This window comes from Bemisia tabaci, chromosome 10 (genome assembly GCF_918797505.1).
Source record: "Bemisia tabaci chromosome 10, PGI_BMITA_v3".
NCBI classification, from domain to species: domain Eukaryota; kingdom Metazoa; phylum Arthropoda; class Insecta; order Hemiptera; family Aleyrodidae; genus Bemisia; species Bemisia tabaci.
This window is the reverse complement of record NC_092802.1, coordinates 34,778,279-34,806,030: the sequence shown is the minus strand read 5'-3', so window position 1 is coordinate 34,806,030 and position 27,752 is coordinate 34,778,279. Positions and strand designations below refer to the sequence as shown.

The 27,752-nt window shown below is 39.2% G+C and overlaps 2 protein-coding genes across 2 annotated transcripts in view; one reads left to right on the top strand and one right to left on the bottom strand.

Annotated features, from left to right (window-relative positions):
• Nucleotides 1–27,752, top strand: part of LpR1 (Lipophorin receptor 1) — a gene marked incomplete in the record, with an annotated part of 731,049 nt that overhangs the window by 585,957 nt on the left and 117,340 nt on the right.
• LOC109033678 (glutathione hydrolase 1 proenzyme) lies at nt 11,754–23,755 on the bottom strand. The gene is made up of 9 exons (XM_019046397.2): nt 23,745–23,755; nt 22,490–22,808; nt 19,713–19,909; nt 18,310–18,510; nt 16,792–17,023; nt 15,284–15,474; nt 13,691–13,937; nt 12,244–12,357; nt 11,754–11,967 (listed from the first exon to the last, which is right to left on the bottom strand). Exons 1-9 carry the CDS (start codon nt 23,753–23,755, stop codon nt 11,812–11,814), a joined length of 1,668 nt encoding a protein of 555 aa, XP_018901942.2. The 3' UTR covers nt 11,754–11,811.

The following is a 27,752-nucleotide window of genomic DNA, read 5'->3' as shown; positions in this document are numbered from 1 at the left end:
TCTGTCTTGGCCGCGGAAAAGCGAGCCAGCAATAAGATTCACTCGTGCGCTACTTCTGCCCGAGCGACGATCATGGCTTCGAAACGCTGCCTTGTGTATTCGCTCTTAAAAGCGCGCGTTACTCACCGCCAGCCATCACTCCGCCGCCATATTTCCTTTAAAGGGTGGAGAGGCTTCCTAGAAAGTGTACTTTATACTGTCGTGCTGAGGAATAACGCCGTACGATGGGGGGAAAAAAAAAAAAAAAAATCCTCTCCTCACACTCTGGTGTCACGGCCCGGGAACAACCGGGACTCATAAGGGAACGAAAAGTTTCCGGGCAAATCGGGGAATTTGTTCCTGGAACCGCACTGGAAAAAAATGCACACTGGATCCAGAGTCCAGACTCTTAAAAACATCGACAAGAAAAAGTACTCTTGATTCAATCGGATTTTTGCTTAAATCAAGAACCAAACCTCTTAATTTGAGCGGATTTCATTTTGATTTAAGCAAAAATCTGATTGAATCAAGAGTACTTTTTCTTGTCAATGTTTTCAAGAGTCTGGACTCTGGATCCAATGTGTTTTTTTTTTCCAGTGTATGATAACCTTCAGGCTCCGCCAAATTTCCTTTGATAAAATACAAATCTGGTAAACTTATAAATATTTTCCTTCCAATCTTTCAGATGAATTTGTTTCGCAATTTCACCTAAAGTTCCTTAAAATTTCAAGGGAAATTATTCATAACGTTCTGCAGAAATGAGCATTTTATCTAAGGAAATTCGGCAACTCTCGAATGTTCATTCGGCGTTCTTCCGTAGCACGTCAGTATACTGCTGTGATACCGGAGAGGGCCATAAGTATCAAATTTTCGAAATCGAGTTTCCTTCAAAATCTGTCTGATCTCTTTTAAATTCGTCTAATTTCTTTGAGAAAGAGACATGCACTGGAAAAAAAAATACACATTGGATCTAGAGTCCAGACTCTTAAAAACATCCACAAGAAAAAATACTCTTGATTCAATCAGAAGTAAGCTTAAATCAAGAACCAAGCCTCTTAATTTAAGTGGATTTCCTTTTGATTTAAGCTTAAATCTGATTGAATCAAGAGTCCTTTTTCTTGGCAATGTATTTAAGAGTCTAGACTCTAGATCCAATGTGTTTTTTTTTCCAGTGTGAGGAAGCCGAAGTGCGCAAAAAATGACGTAGTTTCAGACAAAACAGCGGTAAGTGACATTGATCATCCAGAGAGCCAATGAAGTCACTGCTCCATATAAAATGCCGCCTTTTTCTGTCATTTTTTAACCTGAAAATGTGTTTGTTGTGTGTCCAAAATGCAACCACGAAAGCATGCAGGTGATAGCTTTTAAGGCTGTCTTGCCTAACACTAGCCTAACATGAAAACGAATAACACACTCTTTATATAATTGAATTAAAATTGGTCAATTTTTAATCATCTAAACGATTTCTTTATAGCATTCCGGATGACCGGTGGCAATTTGACAAAGAACGGAAGCTTCTCTCGATAAAATTTTAAACTCCGACGCTTATGAGCCCGTTTTCTCAAAATTGCATTTCTGTACTCACGGCTCTCTTCGGTATCACGGCAGTTTACTTGATAAGCTGAGAAAAAACGCCATATTAACATGCCTCCAAAAAAATACAATGTAGTCAGAGATTTTGAAACACTGCAATGTAGGTACGCATCATTTAACTGTAGCCAGCGAAATGTAGCTATTTTGCGGAATAATGTGGACTTACTGTTGTTTCGTCTGAAATGACATCAGCGTCCCTCGGTACCAACTAGACCTCGTGCGTTTCCGTAAAACTTTGTCCAAAAGATAATATTATGTCATTAAATCAGTGGTGGATCTTGAAAGTTGGCAAGACTGTTTATCCTGCATTTAGAAGTATGTAAAACAATCGAATGAGGCAACTTGCCGCACCTAATCTGCCGTGATAGCGAAGAGAGACGTAAGTGCAGAATGAAGTTTTAAGGAAATGGGCCAATGGGCCTAGAAGTTTTTGAGTGGAACATTTTATTAAAAGGAGACTCCGTTCTTTGTCAAATCACAACCAATCATTCGATAGACTCTTTGAAATCATTTGGGGGATTAAAACTCGACCGACTTTATTTTAAAGTACATGAAAAAGGTAAAATTCAGTTTCATGTTAGGTTAGTATTTGGCAAGACAGCCGTAAGTGTTATCTTCTGCGTGCTTTTGTTGTAGCGTGTTGGACACACAACAAACACATTTTCAGGTTAGAAATCGGCAGATGAGGGCGGCATTCCTCTTGAAAGCACTGTTTTCATTGGCTCTCATGCACCTACGGCTGTCTTGAAAAAAACTATGTCATTTTTTGGGCACTTACGGCTTTTTCATACGCCTCGTCTTCATTAAATTAGGATGAATTTTGCTGTTTTAGCCGTCACAGTAATTTCATCTAAAAGAGTTTAGACGAATTTTCAAGAAAACTCGATTTTGAACATTTTGCACTTACGGCTCTTTTCGCTATCAAGGCAGTAATATCGATATTTTTAATGGATTTAAATGGAGAAAAGCCAGTGTTGCCAATTTGCAAAATTACCACTGCATGAAATAGACCACAACTCATTCCCTATTCGTTGAAAGTAAGTTTTAATTAACAGTCGCATGATACGGCAACTTCAAAATTGTAAGGCCCTTTGCAGCCCCTTTCAACTCAGCCTTGAAAAGCTGCAGACCTTGTTGTTCGCATGTAACGAAGAGACTCTTGAGTCTCTCGGTTATGAGTTTTTTATTTAATTACCATCGCATCGCCTCGCTCTGTTTGGTCTTGCCTCATGTCTGGAGTTTGTGTAACTTCCATTTACGAAAGGAAATTAAAAAAATACGCCTGTTGTAAACAATACTCCTAGGTAGAGGAGAGAAAGTTGGAGGTATTTTCATTGTTCTAGCTACGGAAGTCATCCTTTCAAAAAGAGTCGGAGAGAGGTATTGAGAGTTTTTTTTTGGGTTGTTGAGTATTGGAGCGTATAAATGTTAAAATGAACTATGTTACACGCAAACCCTATACTCATAGCTCCTCTTAGCAGGAATAAGTCCGTATAGAACATGTTTTGCATAAAAGCATAAGTGCACGTTCCAGCTGAACATGCTCGAGGAAAAAGAGATTTGAAAGTTTTATTCTTAGTTTGATTCGATAAATAAGAAACGGTTAGCTCCTTCTTTCATAAACTTGACTTTTTGTCTTTACTTTTCAGGAAGAAAAAAGTATAAGACCATTTGCGGTTAAACTACTTTTAATTCAATTTTTCCTCTGAAATTTTGGCCGACTTTTCTTCCTTTGACGCAATCCGAGGTAGAACTACGGGTTGCACACACCCTGAGAAATTTTTATCTGAAACTGAATTAATTTCATCAACTATTGAAGTTGTGAATCCCATTATTTTTCTATTCTGAATTTGAACCATGAAAAAGACACCCCTGAGACTTGCTCATGTCAACTCAGACTTGCATATATTATCGAGGAAGCCATTTTAGCTGAATTTTAGGGAGTGGCCGCTAAATGTCTAAAAATCTCTGACAGTGCTCTGAAATGTATCAAAACTGGCCATCATTTTTCCGCCTCCCCCCCCCAAAATGAATGTGTACCTAAAAACAGGAGGATAGGAACTACTGCCTCTGTTCACTTGGAGTACATGCAGCTTTCAAGACATTTTTCGCCCCCCCCCCTCCCCACAAACAAAGAAAAAAACTGGCAAATTTTCCGAAGAATGTACCATTTATGAGATGACCAACAATGAGTGTCTCTTGTCCTCCCTTCTTGTGATTTTCTTTTGACTAATCTTTGGAAATACTTAAAGCCAGCAAAAAGTACATCTTTAAAATGAATGTAATCCATCGAAATATTTGGTTTCTCTCATTCCACAGCGATCCCGTTTCCTCTTTGTCAATCAATCCCGTACATCACACTAAGATACCCTGTTTGTTCCTTTCTGCGACGAAATGAGTTTGCCTGCCTCTCAAAATTGAGAATAAATTGATTATTTGAGAGGCACTCAGATATCCGGAATAAAAGCGAGGACAATGGTAAGAAAGTAGTGTCCATAGAAGCACTAAAAAAGAAATGACCGCTGACGGTTTTCTCGTGTCTCTTTGTGTTCCCGGGGAAAAAGCCCCCTCTTCCCCCCTCAAGTCTCGTGTTTATTCGCGTTTTATCGTGGTTGCCTGGTTGTCACCGAAAAGGAGTGGATACGGTTCAACCGCACAGAGTGAAAATAGTAATTTATGTGCTCTTTAAATACAGCTAGTGGAACACAATACACGGTTGATCCATTTTGATTATATCATTCATTTTGGTCGAATTGAACAAAAAATGGCACGTAGAACATGATTTCCGCAAAGATTATCGAAAGTAACTCCTAGCAACCCAACATGAACGTTTTTCAATGCATGAGTTCAAACTTACCGCTAAAGTAAAAATTATTTTCTACGTGCGTAAAATTGTATAATGAAAGTTACTGACCGTTTCTGTGATAAGAAACTATTGCATTCTCTATCTCAGCGCTCTGGTGTTATCACTTTGAACAACACTAAATGGGAGAGGAACACTGCTCCATTGAGAGGTCTACCAAAACCGTAGAGGCGCGATTTGATTAACGTAGACTGGTTTAATTGTGAGCGGGAATTCAAAATTCGATCGAAAGTAAATTATAAACGTCAATATCTTAGTTAAGAAATGATTCCAGTAATTTTCGTTGCGCGAATCGTGTTCTGCGTGAAATTTTGGTCCAGAAACATGTATCAGATGGCTTAAATTCATAACTTGTCTACCGTACCATCGGAAACCAAAGATTCGCCTTCAATTAGCCGGCTATGCAAAATGACTGTCGTGATGTACGAATAGTTGTATCACAATTTTGCATTGAAATTACACTGTGTGTTGAAGGCGCTCATCTTTATTCTATCTACTCTTGTAATTAATGTGAACTGAAAACGTTCATATCCAGATTATAAGAGTTGAATTCTGTAATTTTCAATGCGGTAATCGTGTCTTACGTGACATTTTGGTTGAAAAACATGTATCACATTGCTTAAATTCGTTACTTGTCTACTGGGCCATTGCAGACCAAAGATCGCCTTCAATTAGCCGGCTATGCAAAATAACTGTCGTAATGCACGAATAGTTGTATCACGATTTTGTATTGAAACTACACAGCGTGTTGAAGGCGCTCCTTTTATCCTAGCTGTTCTCCTAATTAATGCACCTGCCCAATAAATCAGGATGTTTAAATTTGCTATTATCTCTTTTAACAACACATAGGTCGAGGCAGGAGCACTGATCGATTAAAAAGTCTGCCGAAAATGTAGTGCGCGATTCGACGCGCGTAGACTGGTTACTCTCGTGAGCAGGAATTCTAAATGTTTCGTAACCAGTGTCAAATTTAAACGTTTATATCTGGATTAGGAGTTAAAGTTAGTAATCTTCATTGCGGGTATTGTGTTTATCGTGAAATTTTAAAGAGGGGTAATTGTACGGAATGGATAAATATAAACCTTATCTGCTGGCTATTGTGAATTTTCCCCTTTAAAGAATATCTAAATTCCGTTTTTTGTCTTTTTTTGTTTTAAAGATCTACCATTTCCGTTATTATTACGGTAATAATCTTTATTAAAGTCGCGATTCGCGATTTCAACGAGAGTAGATAGAATAAAGACGAGCGCCTTCAACACACCATGTAATGTCAATGCAAAATTGTGATACAACTATTAGTGCATCAACACAGTCATTTGGCATAGCACAGCTAATTGAAGGCAAATTTCAGGTTTCTAATGAGCTAGTTGACAAGTTGCGAATTTAAGATTTTTATTTTTTATAAGAGCCCACTTCCTGTCATTTTATAAAAAATGTCTAAAAAGCGGTCCTCTGAGAGTACGGAGTGTTTTCTAGGGGCGGGCCATGCAAAATTCAAAAAGCCTACCCTCTAGTAAATGCACATAAACAGAGACCAAAGAGCTGTTTTCACGCTCGAAAAAGAGTCGTCCAAGTCAGATTTCCCGCTCAGTTTTGCAGCCCGGGTCAACGCGTGCAAATGAATTCTCGGCGAAACTATTCTAACGTGTAGTGCTGTTTGCAGTGCAATATTGGAAGGCGAACCGGGCAAATATTTGCACAACTTGTTGTACTCTAATCCAGCCCGTCCGCGCAAAGGAGCGGGCCTCATTTTTAATAAGGTAGACTCCTCATTTCGCGATTTCAGCGCCTAGTTTTTCCCCGCTCAGGGCCGGTTTATTGTCCATTTTCCCGCTGCGTCCCCGCGTTTATTTTGCAGCAGCCTCGTCGAAGGCGCTTCGAGAGAGAGGTGCTTTGGTCTCGGAATAGGTCTCATTCGCTCGTGCTTGCAGCCTTGTTTCAATTCTAAAACCCGCAGTGACACTACCAGAAACGTGCTTGTATAGTTTTATTATTCGTGTTGAATTTGACCTTTTCCGGGGAGAATATCACATTCACCAAAATGGACCACTAGACAAGGTGCAAATTTCAGCATTCTGATACATGTTTCTTGACCAAAATTTCACGTAAAACACGATGCGCACAACGGAAATTACCGAAATCACATCCTTACGAAGATATTCAATAATTCTTGATGCGGGAATTCAAACCACCCGCTCATGAAAACTCAATGCTCTACATGATTCACATCGCGTGCTAAACGTTTATCATGACAGTCTCTCAGATATAAAAATCTGGCAACCTCAATCTTGACGCTTTGGCTCAGCTGTAGCAAATTACTTATAGTTTGAACAACACATGATGGGAAATGAACATTGCTCGATTGAGAAGATTGCTGAAACCGTTGAAGTGCGCGATTTGACTCACGTTGAGCTTTGAGTTTCTTGTGAGCGGGCAGTTCAAATTCCTCGTAACCAATGTGAAATAAAAATGTTCATATCTCCGTTAGGAGTTGGTTTTTGTAATTTTCGTTGCGCGAATCGTGTTCTACGTAAAATTCTGGTTAAGAAACATGTATCAGAATGCTAAAATTCGTACCTTGTCTAGTAGTCCATTTAAACTTACCAGGAGGCACCACAAATCGATTCGCGTAAGCTGGAATGGGCACTTTGCAAGGTCTGAACTAGGATAATTATGGGTACAAACTGTTCTAAAACTGGAGGGAAAATTAGACCGCGATATCAGGTATGACGAATTCGTAACAGCGTTCATTTTTATTTTCTGGTCTGATTTTTCCCCCAAAAATCCTACTCCATATTTCATACTCTAGGTATGATTTTTATTTTTTAAAAATAAAAATTACGAAATTTTATGCTTATCTTATCACATCATATGTATTCAAAAGTACCTCTTAAAGGAAATTCAACGAGAAAAGTGATGGAGTCACTTTCAGATCTCTGCGTTTTGGGTCAACCCAGGTTAAGTTTTTAAACTTCCTTATCAAGTCCTACCTCTCTCATCGGTGGCGATATTGGAAGTTGGGAAAACTGGTTTTCTTCTAGTTCCAACTTCATTGAAATTATCGATTTTTGGTGAGGCAAATTTCCTCATCAATACTCTCCGCTTTGCCAAGGAGTTAGTTTAGTTGCTTAGAACTTAACACAGATTATTGATGACATTTCACGAACTCGCGAGTGTACTAGCTGGCACCATGTATCCAAGAAGAAGGGGCTAACGTATGGGATCCGTAGAGGATCTTAAAAAATCGATATAACCTATCTATATACCGACTAGTCAACATTAAAACTCGGTTATCCGTGTAAAAATACGTAGGAACCGGTGTGTATAACATGTGTAAACAACGATAGCAACCCCGTAGACACATCAATTCAGCAAGAAAATAGCGAAAAATAAGGCCGGAGTTTGACACTTTTGCCCCCCCCCCCCCCCCCAACTCAAAATCGGTTTCTATACTCATCTTGAAATTTTTTCCTGAGTTTTCTGTTATTTTAAGCTTCCACTTAAACCTTGGTTCGATGGTTGAATATAATACCGGAAAAGGGGCGAAAATTAGTCCTTTTTCTGAGAGGCTCTTTCTCCTCTTAAAACATTAATTTCGGAGGCAAATAATGAATATTGCTACCTGAAATTCTTTGATACTATAGATCACATTTCGAAGAAAATTCCGTGAATAACTGGACGGAAAATGTTTACAAGTTTCCCCTAAAATTCGTATTTTACCAAAATAAATTTGGCAACGCACGGAGGTTTATACGGCGTTTTTCCTTAGCACGGCAGTATAGCAGTATTCGGCGGCCAAATTTCCAGGGGAACAAGAAATCGGGAGAGACATAGATGAATCGTGACGATTCCCTGTAAATTTCCGTGAATTTGAAGTGAAAATAAGTCGCCTTTGAAAGAGCAACGGGCGCGACAGCAGGGAAAGGAATGCTGGGGACAAAAGGTCCTCAACGTTTTCTGAATATTTTCACGAGCGGAGTCTGATTGCAAAATTCAATGAGGATCGTGGATTGACGGCGTGGAAATTTCGCTCTTCTTTCTGCTCTCGCGACCCGGGACGCGGATTATTAAAAATTTAATATCAAAAATCAAATTTGACTCCTGGCTCCTCCTCGAGCGACAGTTCAAAGAACGCGTGACTGGATTCTCGTGATGTTTTTTTTTTTTTTTTTCGGATTCTTTTTCGGAAGGATCCAGAAAGGTTGTCTCTCTGCTTCTGAATAGAGGACATGACTCCATTTTCATGTGACACAAGGAAAGCGTAGAGTTATATGGATGAGGAAGCGCATCCCAAAAGAATAGTTGGGCGCTTTTTTGTATTTAGGAACTAACATTTCTGACCGTCAGTTGGAATTTTTAGCCAATCCAGTTCACTGGATTTTTTAACGCGTGTTGGCTAAAAATTGCAACTAACTGTCAGGAATGTTATTTTCTAAATGCAAAAGAGCGTCCAACTATCAAAATAACCATAAAAATCCAGAAAACTGTATTGGCTAAAAATTCCAACTTACATGTCTATATGACTTGTGCGTCTACCGCGACCAGTTTGGACAATTTCTGGCCCATTCGTAAATGCATCTATCTGCATAGAGAAACTAATAGCATCATGCATAGGCATGCATCATGCTAGGCATACATGGTACCTTTCTATCAAACTCGGTTACTAAATGGACATATGTCTGCCGAAAAGAACTATGTGCATTAAGACATGAGCCCTGAGACTCATAAGAATTTATGCATATAACAGGACTCACGTCATAATGCACATAGTTCCGTTTGACAGAAATACGTCCAATTAGCAAGAGATGAACCAGTGAGTGCGATTCTATTTCAACCTCTGGGTAGCTGAAATTGCATACACAGTAAATTGAAGGCAAACACAGTTTCTAACTCTCACTATCGCTCGATTAGGCTCATGGATCGAGTCGCTAAAAGTGCATGGAGATGTTGTATGTGTGAGGAATTTGCGATTTGACTGTTGATTCTTATGTAAAAGTTTGCGAGAAACACGATGGTCCCACTGGTTTTCTCTGGTCTGCCAAGCTCAAAAAAAGCTCTCAAGTTGAGGCCAAAACGGAGGGGATATCCCACGTTATCTTGAGAGTCCAGCTCTACATCAAGACAAACTCTCCATGCAAAGATAGGGAGCTACATCGACAGGGTTGCCGTGATTTCAGTTCTAGAGTCCCCAAATAAGGTGGCAGCCCTGTCAATGTATTTGCTCCCTATCTTTACATGGAGAGTTTGTCTTGATGTAGAGGTGGACTCTCGGGATAGCGTGGGATATCCCCTCCATTTTGGCCTCAACTTGAGAGCTTTTTTTGAGCTTGGCAGTTGACTTCAGAGAAAACCAGTGGCACCATCGTGTTTCTCGCGAACTTTTATATAAGAATCAATTGTCAAATCGCAAAAATCTCACACACGCAACATCTCCATTCGCTAGCGGAAATTTTGCAATATCGAAATATAGTTACGTTTTTTCGTCGGAGAATGACTTTTCTTTTCTTTTTTTTCTCTCTCTCTCTCTTTTTTGAGGACGGGGTTGGACGTGGCATCTCGCTGATAAGGTCGGCTTTGGTGCAGCTCATTTTTAATTAAAAGCTCCCGTGTAGGCCTATCAAAAGCTCAGAGTTTCTTAACGTCTCAGTCCCGTCCTTTTTCCACCGGACTCCCTTCCGTTCCGTTCCCCGGTCCCCCTCCGACGGCCCGGTCCCTTCCCGCGTTCCTTTAATATAAATTAACGACGCTCCGGCCGTCCTAATCCGATGTCCCCGGTCGCGGTCTGACCCCTTTCCGCTTCCTCGAACTACTTTCGCCGACCGGGCTTGTGACCGGAAGTTGCAGTTCCTGAACCCGCCCGGAGAAAAAGTATTTCCACTTTAATTGAGAGTGTAGAGACTTGGTCGTTTCTTAGAAGAAGGAACGTAACACGGAAAGAAATTAAATGTTGATCTAGCATTTATACTGTTAAAGAGATGTCCGACAAGTTCCAAATGCTGATTTTACATTTCAACAAATGCTAACGTAACTACGCCCACTGCAAAACGTACAAATTAAAATGTTATGTTAGCATTTTTGTATTTTAAAATCAGCATTTGAAACTTGTCGGACATCTTTTCAACAGTATAAATGCTAAATCAACATTTAATTTTTTTTCCGTGAAGTTCATTCTGAGGTTCCTGAATTGCCTCGAAGAGTTCAATTTTTTACGAGAATTATAGCACAGTTAAAAATGTCCGTTTCTATAGTTACTTCGAGTATCTATGAGTCACCTTTTGCGGTCGGATGAACCAAAAAATCTTGGTTGATCGACCAAATTTTTGGTTAAATCGCGCCCGAAAGCATGAATATTATATGGCGTGAATATTCAAAATGATTTTGAATAACCTCAAGTAATATTTATATGAATTTTTGAACCCTTTTTAGTTTGAGACCTGAACCTTAGCCCTCATTCATTTTATTTCTTGTATTTGTTCCAGGTGAGTCAAGTCATTTTTCAAATATCCAAGATCAAAGATTCAATACAAGAGTGCATGGGTATGGGTGAGTATAAAGACTGCTCAGGTTGAATAGTTACATCAAATCAAGAGGTTTTGATAACAATGTGATTATTGAATGTCGCAAATCAAGCAAGCGCCAGCTGAAAGTTGATTTGTGAAGTATAGGTCAATAAATTGTCTGATATAAATGGACTACATTTTGCAATTTGGAACTATAAATTCTAGCCCGGGTTAAAAACAACGTATGTGCCATTAGTTTCCCTATGCACTTAAGTGTTTTTCCAGAAGTGTCAGAATTTATAGTTCCAAATTTCAAAATGCAGTCCAAATCATTCTTTGATATCGTCCAAGGGCCTTTAGTGCTGATAATATCAAAATCGGGGTGTTGACACCATTTCCTTATAGAATTATCTCCGAAAATGGTATTGAAAATCTGTCCAAACGACTGAACGCAACAAGAAGTAAGAATTTTTGAAAGTTGCAGTGCGAAAAGCATATTTTTAGGACAAGCTATACATCAAGGCGTCACGTTTAAGGCTCCTAATGGATCAAAATATGATTTATTTGATTATGATATATTTAATATAATGCACTCTTATGTGACGCCTTTTATTGCTTAAAAATAAAATAAAATAGTTTAAAACATATACTTTGGAATACTCTCGTGGGTTTTCTCTGGGAAACTCAAATACCAAATTTCCGATCCAATTTTTTAGAAAAAAATCGATTCCTTAAAAAAATTTGCCACGCGGCTTCTCTTTTTCTATGATCTCATTCAAGGAATGTGTATTTCATACAAAACAGTGATACAAAGCGAATAGCTACTCAAGAATTTATTTGAATTACTAGGGTACAAGATGCATACATTGTTGCCATTCAGTATCCAGCAAAACCTCCCGGTCTGCGAAAGTCATCAATAGCTGTGATTTCACCATCGATTTTAGCAACAGCGGTTGCTGCAGATCCGTAATTCAATTTATCCGTCAGCCTTTGAAGCTTGTGACCTGCACGTTTCAAAGCGTCGACTATATCCTGAAAAAATATTCAAATGAGCCGTAACGATTATGGAAATGGAATTCTGAAGTGTTTATTCAAAATTAGCTTATGAGATTTACGACAAAGTTTAACCCATTATTCCGAATCATGAAATAAAAAGTGATAATAAACCGGGCTAAAATTTGATCAGAATTGCATGCGAGATGTAATCAATTGTCGCGTGGAGCGCATGAAGCAACAGGGAATTGATCCAAGTAATTGATTAATTGATTAAGTAATGATTAAATTTCCCAAAAAATGAAAAAAACTCACCTTGCTGAGACCGTCTTCGTAAGTTGCAGACATGGGGTAAAGTTGGTGATGAACGCGAGGATAGTTCACTGCCTCTTCGAGAGTTTTGTTGTACCAGAGATTCATAATGGCGATCTGAAACATGTTTATATCTCTGAATTGAGCAGTCTTTTAAATGCCTGTCAGAAAAAGTCCTTTTGTGACCCTTCTTTGGGGAACTCATAAATTCTGTCCAAACGTGGCCTAAACAAAACCTCACGGATAGAAAATCCTCCATTGAAAGTTTTAGCTTGAGCTCAAAGCTCGTGTTAGCAATAACAGCGTTGCGAATACATTTTTCACCAATGAAAAAAAAATAATATTTTGAAATTTCGCGGTTGAAAATAACAACTTTAGTTGTTGCCATTTCATGTTCTGAGGCACAGTAACACCAACTGAAGATACTAAAATTAAGCAAACAAAGATCTACGAAAGTTTTTTTTTTTTAACCCAGGAACTTCAAAATATCAGCATTTTTAAATGGTGTAAGATGTAGAAACGCAGGTATTGGGTTTCATCAATTTGTAGCTCGGGTTCTACGACTAAAATTACGTACGAAATCGTGGCTATTTTGGATGCCCACTTGAATGAGGGTGACGAGTCAATTTTTGAACTTGGTGCTTTTGAAAATTCGATGCATCAAGACACAGAAATTGACACATATAACTTAGTTTTCTCACTAATGCAGCCCTCTTATTCGTAAATGTGTAACATCAGTACTGCCGTCCTTAGGAAAAATGCCGTATGTACATTCGAGAGATTCCAAATTTTTCTCCGATAAAAGACTATTTTTGAGAAGAGTTAAGAATATAATTCCTTGAAATTTACAGATATTGTAGATTAAATTGCGAATGAAATTCTGTGACAAATTGGGAGACAAATAGCCACAAGTTTTCCAACTAATTGGCTTTTTATCGAAGGAAATTTGGCAGAAGATGCTTGATTTGGTTTCTCCTGGGAGGAGACGAAGGGGACGCCTAGTGAGAGGGTGGCGACAGGAGGTTTTAGAGGAAATGAGGAAGTAACAACCCCCTGAAGGACTTTACGCTGGGAAAAAAAAACACATTGGCTCTAGAGTCCAGACTCTTGAAAACATTGACAAGAAAAAATACTCTTGATTCAATCAGATTTTAGCTTAAATCAAAGGAAATCCGCTCAAATTAAGAGGCTTGGTTCTTGATTCAAGCAAAAATCCGATTGAATCAAGAGTATTTTTTCTTGTCGATGTTTTTAAGAGTCTGGACTCTAGATCCAATGTGTTTTTTTTTTCCAGTGTAGGAAGATAGGGGACTTTGTCGGGTGGGTGTCGCAGACCGCCAGAAAGCTCTGTAAAAGCGGCTTTTATGCGTGTATGCAATTTGACAACGTCTGAAGGCTCATATGACGTTTTTCCACATCACGGCAGAGTAGAGGCTTAATGTCTACGTACCAGAACAACACTCGTGATGATTTTCTCGGAACCCGCAGCGCCAACCGCAAGCCGCACATCTCGATTTTCGTCCAGGACTATAACGGGACACATCGAGGAAAGAGGTCGCTTATACGGACGAATGAAATTGGCCGGCGACGGAGGGTACGTTTGGGTTTGGGAGGTGTTGACAGATGGCAGCGAAAAATCGTCCATTTCATTGTTCAGCAATATCCCTGTTGATGGCGACACGACGAAACTTCCAAAACTGAAACAAAAATTAACTGGTAGCACAAATATGGAAGAGAATGTCAATGTGAAATGAAAAAAAAAATGTGATGCTAGGCCGATCATAAAATTCATAGCACTCGGGGAATGGGGGGGGGGGGGGGTGTATTTTGAGCCTGCGTCACGAGTTTGTCGCATGGGCAGAGGGAAGAGGAGTCCAGTACTGCATTAACGTTGAATTTAAGATGAGAAATCAACACGAGTCGCTTTGCAATACGTGTTTTGCATGGAAGAGATACAGCCGTGTGAATAGACTTTCTAGTGGCAAATTGGCACAAAAATCACAATGGCAACGTTAGAAAGTCTGAAATTTATAAGAAAATAAACAAAAAATAAAAATAAACTTTTTGTCTTTTATCGGAAAAATCACGGCAGATTTTAATGTGTTCATATCCGTTCACCCGTACAACATAGGCAGTGAAAAACTTGCAATGTCGCAAATTGAGGTATGGATGTTTTTACCTCACAGTCAGTGAGGAGAAAATGTGTTACTGCGCACGCGCTAGTGTGTAATACCAGCGGCAATCAAGTCGAGGCGACACTGTCGAAGGCGCTCTGAGCAACTATACCACCTCAGAAGTATTGCACAGTATCAAACGTAATTGAAGGCGCACTAAGGCACGCGAATAGACGGTATCGTTTACCACTGTGTAAAGTTCTACAGATCGTACGAATGCGGCTCCTGTTCGATCGATTTTTCTGAAACTTGCTACAATGTGCTGGTTACACGCTCAAATTTCCATCAATTTCCGATCAAATGGTGACTGGTGCGCACCATCTACTATCAAATTTCTGCGGCCTGCAAAAATTTGATGGTAGATGATGGAGCTGTGGGGCTCACCCTTCATCTGATTTCCACACAACTGTGTTTATTTCGTGCTTATTTCAATCAACACGCTGTTTTAATTAATATTACTCATCAATCTAGATAACTCTCGACCGCTATCTTGGTCATCATTTTGATCGGAATTTGACGGTTTGAGCGTGTAACCAGGCCACAAGGTGTCATTATTTGGAGGGAATATAAACTTCAACTCAAATGTTTATAATCCGAAATTCCATGATGGTGGTTGTGGTCTACAACGCTATCTCGCAATTGTTCGATCGATTTTTGTGAAACTTGGTATCATGGGGTATTTTTTTACGTAAAAGTCGAATTTCCAGTCAAATTTTTAAAAGACATGAATCGAAGATTGCAGCAGTGGCTTGTAAAAGAGGAGAAGAACGTTGCTCAGAGAGACCTTTCAAAAGTAAATTCCGCCTTTTAATCGACCTTGCCTAGAACTTCCACTTTGAGTATGATCTTACCATACTGAAATGACTTACTACAAATTAATGGTGCTCGATAAAACAACAGCATCTCCATTCGGAGCCAGAATCACTCTGTTCCCCGTGCCGTGGGCTGCTGCCGCTGAGAAATTTGCCCCGTAGTAGAACGGATCTTGTGACGTTGCCAGATTTGAGATTTTCTCTTGTACTTGCTGGATGTGTTCCGGATCTCTCATAAGGTCAAGGACCTGCATGTAAGAAACAAAATTTACCGATTTCAACGGATCTCCGTACTCTTAAAGGATGCCTGTCATTCTTGATACGTTGGAGCGCCTTCAATTTCGTATGATACTGTGCAACACTTCTGTTGCGAAATAGTTGCTTGAAGCGCCGCGGCGAGCGACCAGCGACTGCGCATTGCGCCTACAAACCTAACAGGGATACTTCACGCATTGCGCAATGCGTGAAGTATCCCTGTTAGGTTTGTAGGCGCCAATGCGCGTGTCGCGCTGGCAGCACGCCGCTGCCGCTCCGCTCTGTTTGGCTCTAATATTTAAACTCGCGAAGTCAGCGTTTTTCAACTCATGATTTTGAAATGTTTGCACGCTCTGCATGGTTTATTCTCATTTAAATTGATAGAAAAAATATGTACTAAAGGAAAATATAATGTGTGTTTTGTAAATATTAAGGTGGCTCCGTGTCAAATTTAATGATTTCCTAAGCCTCAATTTTTTCTTTATATTTTGTGCTTTTACTGTGCTGCAGCGTGGTTTACGCGCAACCAAACGCTCAAAATTAGACGTATTTGACTCTAAAAGATCGATGTACAAATGGGCTAAAACCAAAGATTGCGTGCCTTTTGGTTTTTCCCCTCTTTTATTCATGTTTATATAGTTCGTTTTAACACAACTACGGCTCATTGAGATTAATATCGATGCCATCGCTTGAAAAAGGTTTTACAAATATTTGCCACGTTTCAAAAATGTAATTGTTTTTAAATGAAGTAATATTTCCATTAAAAAAATAGTATACATAGCTATATTTTATATCGAAAATTTTATGGATAGAAATAAAACCAAGTATTCACCAATGACAATTTGAAAAATGAATCAAAAGAAGAAAGTGACATTTCGTTTAAGAAATGAGTTACCTACCATAACAACACCCTTTCTCTCTCAATTTCCTCATTTCGATATTGTCATTACAATTTTACATGCGGACTAAAATATAACGCTTGGACCAAGGCACTGTTGTTTTTTTTTTTTTTACACGTAGACGTAAACTACAGGACAAAACATCTGCGCTGACAAAAAATCGTAGACGGAATGTCCTGAAACGTCAACAATCATTTCGTCCCCGGATGAGTGTACCTCGGTCCCAATGATAATTGTTCCCATCTAAATAATTTTTACCAAAAAGTAACATCGTAAATTCTACTAGAAAAGTAGGTATGACCTGTACGTCCCTCATGAGCATTGTAAGAGCAACGATTTTTTCCCTCCTTGTTGATGGTGAAATTTAGAAAATCGAAAATTAGAAAATTAAAAAATCGAAGCTATGCTCACATGTTCGACGTCAACGAAATCAGGATCACCACATTTCGTGCGCTGACCAAATCCAAATTTGAACGCCTCAACAATTTTGACAAAGTCTGTGGCTAGGTCCTCACCAGGAAGTATCCCATTCAATAACGACAGAATGTACTCAACAGTAGGTCCGGATGCAGGTAAAGGCGATGAGTATAAGTTCATTCCATCTTTGAGAGGCACTGGAACCGAAACTTCCTCTATCTTCACGCTGAATTACGCGAACAATTTAACATGATCAGTTCTACAATGGGCCTGTTGCAAACTTTTGCTAGAGCAAAACTAAGAGTTGTTTCTTACAGATAATGCCTCAAAAAGCACGATGAGCGCATCGGCAAAGTCTGAAATGCACTCATAATTTCACAATCTGCGTAAGAAATTTGCGGTTTTTTGAGCTTCCCGCTTCGAAAACGATACTACGGTACAGGTGAAAATCTTGTTAGAGGAGTCGTTCCATTGGCGGCAATACTCATCATGGCCGACGCCAGTCCGCCAAAACACGTGTGATGGGACGAGATAACACCTGAACAGGATTAAACCAGATAACAATCGGCGTGTTTACGTTCATATTTTCCTCGCCCGCCTTAATTGACCTTGAACTCTCCTCGAATTACGCGAGGAACTGCGCAAGCGTCGGCCATGATGAATATTGCCGACGATGGAGCGACTCCTCTAACAAAATGTTCACCTGTGCAGTAGTATCGTTTTTGAAGCGGGAAGCTCAAAATAACGCAAATTTCTTACGCAGATTGTGAATTTGTAAGTGCATTTCAGACTTTGCCGATGCGCTCATCGTGATTTTTGAGGCATTATCTATAGGAAACAACTCCTCATTCTGCTCTAGCAAAAGTTTGCAACAGGCCCATTGAATAAAGTTTCTAAGTGAACTTTGCTTTCATAACATCGGCAATATCTACCGAACATTTAGTAAATATTATTCCTAGGCTAAGAATAGATCTCTGTGTAATCTTAATTTTGAATGAGAGGCTCATGGAAGTTTCTTGCATGGTGCTATGGGAAACTGGTTGTATTGAGTTACTCTAAAAATTAGCATAATCTAAGTCATGCACCCTTTCTTTCATGAATTAGGGATCCCAGTCTATGCTTCCTCAATTGCATTTTCAGGGATTTAAAAGTATAGACGAAGATACAAGGAGAACAATAAAAAATAATTTTTGAGGTTTTTCAGCGTTTGTCCGCACTGAATTCAATCCACGAACAGAAAGTTCAACGAAAACGCCTAGTTTTTCTTCCTCTTTAGTTTTAGGTTTCTGAGCCATAGACGGTCACACATCGTTGAAATCGCAAAATTATTCAATCGAAGTTTGTTAAATTCGGCAATTGCTCCCACCTTTCGTAATCACAATTTAATGTGTGAGGACGTTCTCAAACTTGATAACATCTCACCAGAATGGTTTCAAATTCGACTGGTATATGAAGAGAAACTTCCTATCGATTCCTTTAATTCCATTTTGCCGTATTACAGGAAACACTCACGTGTATCCAGCCATATCCTCTTCTGTTATGATGCTGCCAGCGTCTCTCAAGTCTTCCACGAGGCTTTTTGACAATGATCCAGTGTAGAGCGCATCGCCGCCCTCTTGTCGTATCACTTCTAAAGTATCGGCTAATTTTGGCCGGAGCATGATACCACCCTCTTCCACCAGCTCCTCTGTGTCAGGGTCCGTCAACATTTCTCTATAATGGCATATCAACTAGCAATTGAATCGAAGAAAGTTAGAATAGTTCACATTTCATATATGAACTTCATTATGCAGTTTTGAAATACAATATTTGGCTTAGTTTAAAAACGTCGTATGTACCGATAGTTTCCCTATGCACATGAGGGGTTTTTCGGATGGGCTAGAAATTTTAGTTCTTAATTGCAAAATGTAGTCCAAGTAACTCGGAGGAAAAGAGTATATGAGACTTATATGTACATGGCAATGTGAAAAATTACCTTTTCGAACACATTCAAAACGTTTGGCATCGAGACATTTGAGAAATACTTGAGGATGATCTTCGAGATCTGTACATTTGCCAGCCAAACTATTGAATTTGGTAACAAAACAGTTTTTTAGCGTGTTTCGAAAGTATATTTCACATCAGCCATTGTTACATATAATGCCTCATATATATGTTGCGATTCTCCGACAGTGAGACAGAGTAACCGACATTTTGTGTTAATTTGGGAAGTAGAACACAAAGTAACCTCAACGTGCGGTTAATACTCTTTCTTCAGCCCTTTCTTGATTTTTATTGACCAAATCTTCAGTCTGCATCGATCAAATCTTTGGATTGAAAATTTACAACCACGTTAAAATCAGCCAGGCAGGGCTGGTTGAATTTAGATCCTGCTTTGCATATTGGTGATAGTTTCATCCGCTATAGCTACTCGCAAGTTGCAACCTACCTGCTATCACATAAGCTATTTTAATGTCTCATTAATTTAGTAATTACTAAGATCCTTGATCCACCAGTTAGACTCAAGTTATGAAATAGATGTTCAAGTAAAATTTCCTAGTACTGTAAAGTAGGAGAAATGAAATAAAGATTAAAAAAAAAAAAAAAAAAACAAAAAGTTGCAACCTCCGAGTGTCATCCCGAGAAACATAAGTACATTAGTTCAGCACATCCCAAGATGCCTCACTGTTACCTACGGTTTTAGTCGATTCAACCATAAATTTGGTCGATCAACCAAGCCTTTTTGGTTGATCTAACCGAAAAAAAGTAACCCGAAGTAACCATAAACACGGACATTTTTTACTGCGTGTAGTTACTTTTAAGGGTCTCACTTTTACCCAGTGATAAAACTTCGGCACCGAGGATTCCTTGTTTGATATCATTGAACGCCACCATTGTGAACGTTGTCATACATTTTTTAAACCAAAAACACTCACTTTAGGAGAGCATATTTTTCAAAGTCGGGTGCCTTTTCTTTAGCGCGCATAGCAAGATTCTGAGTGACTGGAATGCCCTCTCTGCAAAGGTCGATCCGTATCACCGAAAAGTTCGCTCCATTCAATTCCGCCTCCAAATCTTTTGTAGATTTCCCATAGACCTTTTTATTCGCCAGGAATTGCCATTGCAAGTCCACCTAGGAAGAAATAGAAAAATAAATTACTCCCAAGAAAGTGAGGGATGGAGTTTTTCCAACAAATATTTCATTTAGCATAAATACGTCCTCATGTCGCATTACATAACTTTCTCTCGTGCTTCACGACACCTAACTGCCCAATGGCGGTCCCCTGTCGAACCACAACGCATCAGCATCGAGCACCTTAACATAAAATCACTCATGCGCTTTTAATTCTCCTCATTAGATTGGTGAATTAGAAACTGTGCTCAAAGATATGGTTCCTTCCTGCTAAATTTTCCCTAAAATTTTCTGTCAGAAACACCACTTACAATTTTGTATCAGACGAAATGAACTTCAAAATTTCTCTCCTTGTAGCACGTTCCATCGTGGGTTATAATGCAGTGAACTTTCTGCACGAATTTTGCTTCGTTGGGCGCATTTAATCAAAAAGAGCTATATCTATTCTGACATGATCCTTGAACTCCATAAGAATAAATGCTTTATAGGGCCCACGTCAAAATGAATATAGTTTCTTTTTATTTAAATACGTCCAATTAACGTTATTACCTCGAAAACTACGTTTGTACCCACTTTCCGTGTGCTCGGACACTTTTTCATGGAGGAAAATTTCACTAAGTGTCAATATGACCTCTTTCATAGATTTAAGTACACATTGGCTTGTTTTCCTCCGCGAAGGAGGAGAATGACTCGAAGCCCGCCTTGCACATTAATTACAGCTGTTTGCAGAGCTGGGGCCAGCCTCCGAGAAAGGTCGCCAGATTGTCTGTTTAAATGTCCTTTTTGAAGCAGGATTCCATCGCCGACGGGTAAACCTGATAATTGGATTGGGCGTAACCGTTCTGGGCTGATGAATTATTTGTGAGGAGGAAAATTTGAAATTTATGAAAACTTCTTTCCTCATCAAAATTTCAAGTAACTACACTGTGGTCTTGAAGCAAACAAAAAATGCGACAAAGATCTACCCAAAAACGGTTTGCAGCGGGTATGCAAATGGTACGTGTGGACTCATAGTTGCGAAAAATCAAAATCTTAGCTGATCCTAATTTCGAGTTATCGCAATTTGAAATTTTTATAGTAAATGCAAGTTTTCTACTGATTTTGATCCGCTTTTTTATTTATTTGTCCCTAGAATCGGCGTTGATCGGTTCATCACGTTCTTATTTTTCGTTCGATTCGCATCGATCGAATACAGACCCTCTCGTTACATGCGTAGACCACCCTTCATACTCTTTTTTTAACTGAACAATTCGCCTTCTGCTGCGTCTGCAGCGATTGTTGTTACGCATATGCTGTGCGTGCTGATTTCAGCTCATTACATACTTGACTCTCTGAAGCGTTTTTTTGTGCAAAAGTAATTCGCCTTCATCTGCATCTGCAGCAATTGTTCTTACGAATATGTTGTGCGTGCTGATTTTAGTTCATTACATACTTAACTCTCTGAAGGCGCTTTATGTGCGCAAGTAGCGCAATCTGTCGGAAAACGAACGAAGCGAAGTAGGGATTGAGCGATTAATTCAATCTCACTTCTGTTGTTCTCAAATAGGGTGCGCTACTTGCGCACATAAAACGCCTTCAGAGAGTCGAGTATGTAATGAACTAAAATCAGCACGCACAACATATTCGTAACAACAATTGCTGCAGACGCAGCAGAAGGCGAATTGTTCAGTTTAAAAAAAATAGTATGATAGGAAGTCTGCATGTAACGAGAGGATGTATTCGTATTCGATCGACATGTGCTGAAGATGTGTCAAGTATGGTGCGAATGAGCCTGCTTCTCTCATTACTTGTTGGAAATTATCGTGAATATGTCACACGATCGAACCGTGCCATCAATATATCAAGGTCAAATGCAGTGATTGGTCCAAGTCATCGAATGAGCCAATCACAACACCCGGCCTCGATATATTGAAAGCACGGTTTGATCCTGTGACTTCAGCTAATCAGCTCTCCTAATCTCGTCGATCGAGTCATCAACTTTATTATGATTTACTGGTGGATAAGAGAAAAGAAACGGCATTGGGCTTTGGTGTTTTGTGTGGTTTTGAGCTTGAGTGAAGAGAAGAACTGAAAGTCGGGAATTTTAAATAGTAAAAATTAAAAGTTGAAGTAACTAAAAATGGTTCGAGAACATAGTAGAAAGTCCTGACCCGGAGACATAGCTGAAATGTGCTTGTAGCCGTGATATATCCGCTTTTTGTCGAAACACTGGAATGAAACCAGTATTTTATCGAAGCTGTGCATTCGATATTTGAATGTTTGCTCACCTTCGCTATAGACTTTCCTTAGCAATAATCGTCTCCCCTGAAGTTATCATGAAGGATTTCTAATTTTGGGAAAAAGTATAAGTGTGCTCCACTGGAATTTGTGAATAGCTACTTGAAACTTGTGATGTGAATTTCTCTACTCTCAACATTCCCACCAATTTATTGCATCATGAAGGATTTCTAATTTCGGAAAAAAGTATAAGTGTGCTCTACTGGAATTTGTGAATAGCTACTTGAAACTTGTGATGTGAATGCCTCTACTCTCAACATTCCCACCAATTTATTGCATCATGAAGGATTTCTAATTTCGGAAAAAAGTATAAGTGTGCTCTATTGGAATTTGTGAATAGCTACTTGAAACTTGTGATGTGAATGCCTCTACTCTCAACATTCCCACCGATTTGCCCTTACCAGTTTTTGTGACGGTCGTATTTCCGTGGAACATGTCCGCCGAAGCTGCACCAGGAGCCATCTCTCGAGCGTTTACCGCGTAGATCCTGTCCTCGGATTTCTTGTAATATAACATGACAAAACCACCACCGAGCCCAGCGTTATGGGGGTAAACTACACCATCGCAAAGGGTAGCTACGATCATGGCATCGACTGCGTTCCCGCCGCGCTTCAAAATATCCCTTTAAAATAAGTGTGAAATAGTTATCCTTAGAAAAATATAGTTGAAGGAAGAAAATTAAATTGAAACTATTTTACACAAACTGCACTGAAAAAAAGTGCTCGGCGTTTTTACCAAGGTCCGTTGGTACCTTTACCATCTCACTTCTTTTTACCAATTATTGGTAATTTTACCGGTATTCGGTAATTTTTTTACTTTTTATTTTAGGTAAGAATACCACTTTTATTGGTAATCAATGCCCGGTAACTTTGCCATTTTATCTCGGTAATTCTATCACAGTTGATAAAAAATATTGGCGTTTTTACCAAGGTCCAGTAAAATTACCGAGAAAGTTCAATACCGAGATTTCTCGGTAAAACGACCAATTCCATAAACGGTAATTTTACCAAGAAAAAACTGGGATCAAATAGAACCCTGAATTCTTGGTAATTTTACCCTTTTCTTAGTAAATACACTGAGATTTTTTTTTCAGTGTGATTGCGGTGGACACACGGGTCATAAGACGGGATGTTGGATTTTTTTTAAAGGTAGCAGGATGTAGGAGTTTTTTTTTTTTTTTTTTTTTTTTTTTTTTTTTTTTTGAGTGTGGCTTGTCTAAAAAACTCCAACATCCCGTCGTACTGTTTTAAAATCTGTGAAGGAATAATAATTGCACGAATTTCTTACCAGAACCTGCCTAACTACATCGCGGGTTGCCTTATCACTTCGCATATCTTTCTTGGACCGCGTTAAGCAGAAAGGAATCAAGCCACATCTGCTATTGCCAAATTTAACTGGGCAATCTAATTTTTTAACTGGAAAAACGCATCTCACCTGCTGTTATGATAAATATGAGGGAAAAGTATACCGTAACTTGCAAAATATGGTTGGTGAAGAATAATTTATCAGCTTGACTAAATTATTCTTCAACAACCATATTTTGCGTGTCACGGTATACTTTTTCCTCATCTTTAATGTTTTACGTAATAACGGTTGTGCGAATTTTAGTGAATTTTTTTCCAAGTACGAAGCAAATTCCTTGAATTTTTCAGACGAATTTGCTTAAACGCTCTCTTGTAAAAAATTAAATTGCTCAGTTCAGTTTTGAATTAGCTTATGTGACTCGTTACTTTCTAGCTAAACGCGGTCCACGTGTAACAGTAAACTCAGCAACATTCCGTCTAATATAATTTACCTGAGTGTCAAGGCGTTATGTTATTTATTTCTTCTCAGAAAAGTAAAAACATGAGATAAGATTTTGCAACATGAAATGTAGTTAGGCTGATTCTAGTGAAATCAAGGTTGTCAAATCATGTGATAAAATGTCTGAAGGCTCACACGGCGTTTCTCTCCCAGCACGGCAACGTAGTACCCTACAGTGGCGATGCTGCAAGTTGGCAACACTGCTTTCCCTCCATTTAAATCCTTTAAAAATATCGATTTTAGGTGGGGCAAGCTGCCTCACCAAGAATCGATTGTTTTACATACATTCAAAAGGAGGATTAACAGTGTTGCCATCTTCCAAAAATCGTCACTGGTACCCTGACTTCATCTGGACGTATTCATGCTAAAAGGAACTTTGTAAAAAATGAATCAAACAAAAAGGAAGCATAGGAGTCGCGTGCCACATAGTTCCGTTTGATTTAATGATGCACTTGAATTTATTTTCTCTCATCATAAATTTAGCCGGACGGACCTTTCATTAAAAATTCCCGGTGTTACAATATGCATAGCATCTTCAACTTACCGTGCAATTGGGGCGCAGATCTGTCATATAGTTACAACAGCGGCTTCCTTGAAAACACTTATGCTTCCCCCTGAGTCTTGCTCCTCCCCGCACCCACACGAGCTCTCGGTTGTTGAATTGTCATCCTCAAAGCTTTGCACTCCAAGAGACAAAGACACGATAATCAGCTTTAGAAGCAAACCACTTTTATTCATATTTCCTCTGAAATGAGGAATACCGTCATTACTTTCTCGGAGAATGGTCGAAAGAGAAGCAAAAGCTAATGAAAAGTTCAGAATTTGACTCCTTAAGAAGTTGTGAATCGCGTTCAGCGAACTGCGTTTTTTACTAGATGACATATCTGAAATGCTGTTTAGTCAATTCTAAACTTTAATTTTTTATATTTCGCTTAAGAATCGATCTCTAGAATTTGGGTGGATCAGAATGAATACAGGAAAAACATTAAAGGGAATCTTTTTTTCCTGCAATGCAAGAAGGACAGTATATATGGACTGCGTTAAACAGAAATGAACCAAGCCACATCAACTTTTGCGAAATTTAATCGGGCAATACAATTTTTCACATGAAAACGGTTGTACGGAATTTTGTGTATATTTCAGTGAATTTTGTGCATATTTCAGTGAATTTTCCGCGTAGTTCGAAGCAAATTCCCTAAAATTTTCAAAGAAATCCGCACAAAGGCGTTCTCTTGTAAAAAATTGAACTGCCTAGTTCAATTTGGCAATGACTGATAAATCACAGTAATCCGCCCGAAGCAAATTAAAAGACCCAATTAAGCTGCCAGACCAGACTTGAAGTTCATACAGTACTTAGGATGATTTGGATCGCGTTAAACAGGAAGGAACAAAACCACATCAGCTTTTACCAAATTTAACAGGAAAATTAATATTTTTTACGAGAGAAGGTCGATGCAGATTCCTTTGAAAATTTTAAGGAATTTGCTTTGTATCATGGAGAAAATTCACTGAAATTTGCCCAAAAATTCGCATAACCGTTTTCATGTAAAAACTTAAATTGCCGGATTAAATTTGGCAATAGCTGATGTGGATTGGTTCCTCTCTGTTTAACGCGGTCCATTTAGAATAAGAATAAGGCACAGTAAACTAAAAGATACTAAAACATAAAATTGAACCATCCTCAAATTCTTAAGGTAGAATATTCCCAAAAAGGGTCAAATGTGTAAGCTGAGAATTTGCTTTATTTTTACTCTCTCTCTCTCCCCTCTCCCCCTAAAACCCACGCGTATTGCAGGTTTATGCACCTCTCCAAAAAAATACATAACGAACCCCCAAAAAGCCCCCAAAAGCTCTGCTCTGCAAAGCTTTTGCCCCTCCAAAAAGGAGGAAAATACCTGATAAACCTTAGTCTTTACTTTGCTTCTTTTAGTTGTGAAAAAACGAAGCGTCTATGTAGCGTCACGCAACGCAGACCTACCCCCTCTTCCTTCAAGCGTTTCGTCATGCCGACCAAAAGTTTTAGAATGTTGCACACATGTGGCGGGGAATGCAATTAAAACACGCCGCTCGTAAAGCAAACACTTCGCTGAAGAATAGCAAGTTCTTGAGGCATCACGCGCGATTTTAATTTCAAATGTTTACAATTAGTTCTAGAACTGGATACGCACATCAGTCGCATCGCAGGCGAGTGGATGAACTTTGTCGCGGTTGCATTTCGGCACGGGAAAAATTTAGAAAATCTGAATAAATCCGTTTTATGGCGTGCAGATGCTTCTATCCATGAGTGTTACTAAACCGTAAAAAAGTGAAAATCGAAAAAAAACCGAGTTGGTGTGTTTTCGAACTCACTGATTCAATTTTAAACTAATTTTTCACGTCATTATGGCCGATGTGAGTTAGTATTTCACTACACTGCCCAATTACCAAAGGGAACCATAAAGACCAGGTGTGTCCAATTGATTTTGCTTCAAATTGTCATCAATCTAAGGTAAATGGACCACACAATTCCACCAAAACAGCATTTGCCTGAAAATTACGAGGGTTGTCGGAGAGAACAGTAAATTCACCGAACTTGACATCGCTCCCGACGAAACAGTAGTAAGTCCACCTGATCCCGCGAGAGAATACCTCTCTTACTGCTGTCTGTTCTAAAATAGTGAGTGCCCTTACCTGCCGACATTTCACCTTACGATTTTTTTCTTTTTAATGCACGGATGTCTTGCATAAAATGAAATAAATAAGTATTTTTTTTACAATGAAATTCTGTAGACACCCACAAGAAAAACATATCATTCAAAAATACTTAAAAATTGTTTTAAAAAAAATCACTTGCGCGTAAAATTTTTACTGGTGGACGCCTTGATTCGCGCTGAGATTGCCGGAGGTGTTAGCCGGCGAAACGGGTCCGCCAGTAAAAATTTTATGCGCAATTGAGATTTTTAGTTTATTTAAGTATTTTTCATTGATCTCTTTTTTACAGATAGGTAAAATTCGTCGGCTCCCCTCACTGGAACGATTGGGCTCCATTTAGCAATTAGGAACTACAATTCCTCACTCATTTGTAAAAGCACTTATGTGCATACGCAAACTAATGGCCCATAGGTCGTTTCTGAAGTTAGGTGGAAATAAGAGTTCCTATTTGCAAAATGTAGTCCGATTCATAATATTCTTGTGGATGACTATCAAAAGGAAACGAAGGATAGACTCAATGAAATTTTCCGGTCGAACAGTTCTAGACCTATTTTTGCAAAACTTCATCTTTTAATTTACCGCTTTCTCCAGCACGACGGCAGTTTAGAGTAAAGATAAAACAAGCAGTTCCAACGCCAAAGCGTTGGAGGGCGCTTCTTTAACACTGCGCATGCGAGGAACGTTTTCATACGGCCAAGCGAGAGTATTGCGGACGGACGATGTATAACAAATTGCCTACGTGAAGGTGGTCCGGCAGCAACATACCCGCCGCTAGTCTCTGGAAAACAATAGAAAATAGTAGTTGCGTACGTTGCCAGCGAGCGCGCTGCGAGCGCATCTGTTTCAGTTACCTAGCATCGAGTCGGGCCTCTAACTTTCTATTCTCTCTGACATAACCTTAAACCTTCAACCCAGAGCCGCAAACAGCTGACGCTTGACGATGCTGCGCCGAGAAAATGAACCAATCACAAAATAGCACAGTAATACGTCACTAAAATGAAGAGATCACGTGACTGTTCGTGATTTTTTCGAATCAATCTGAAACTACAACCTCGAATATGAGGCATTTAAG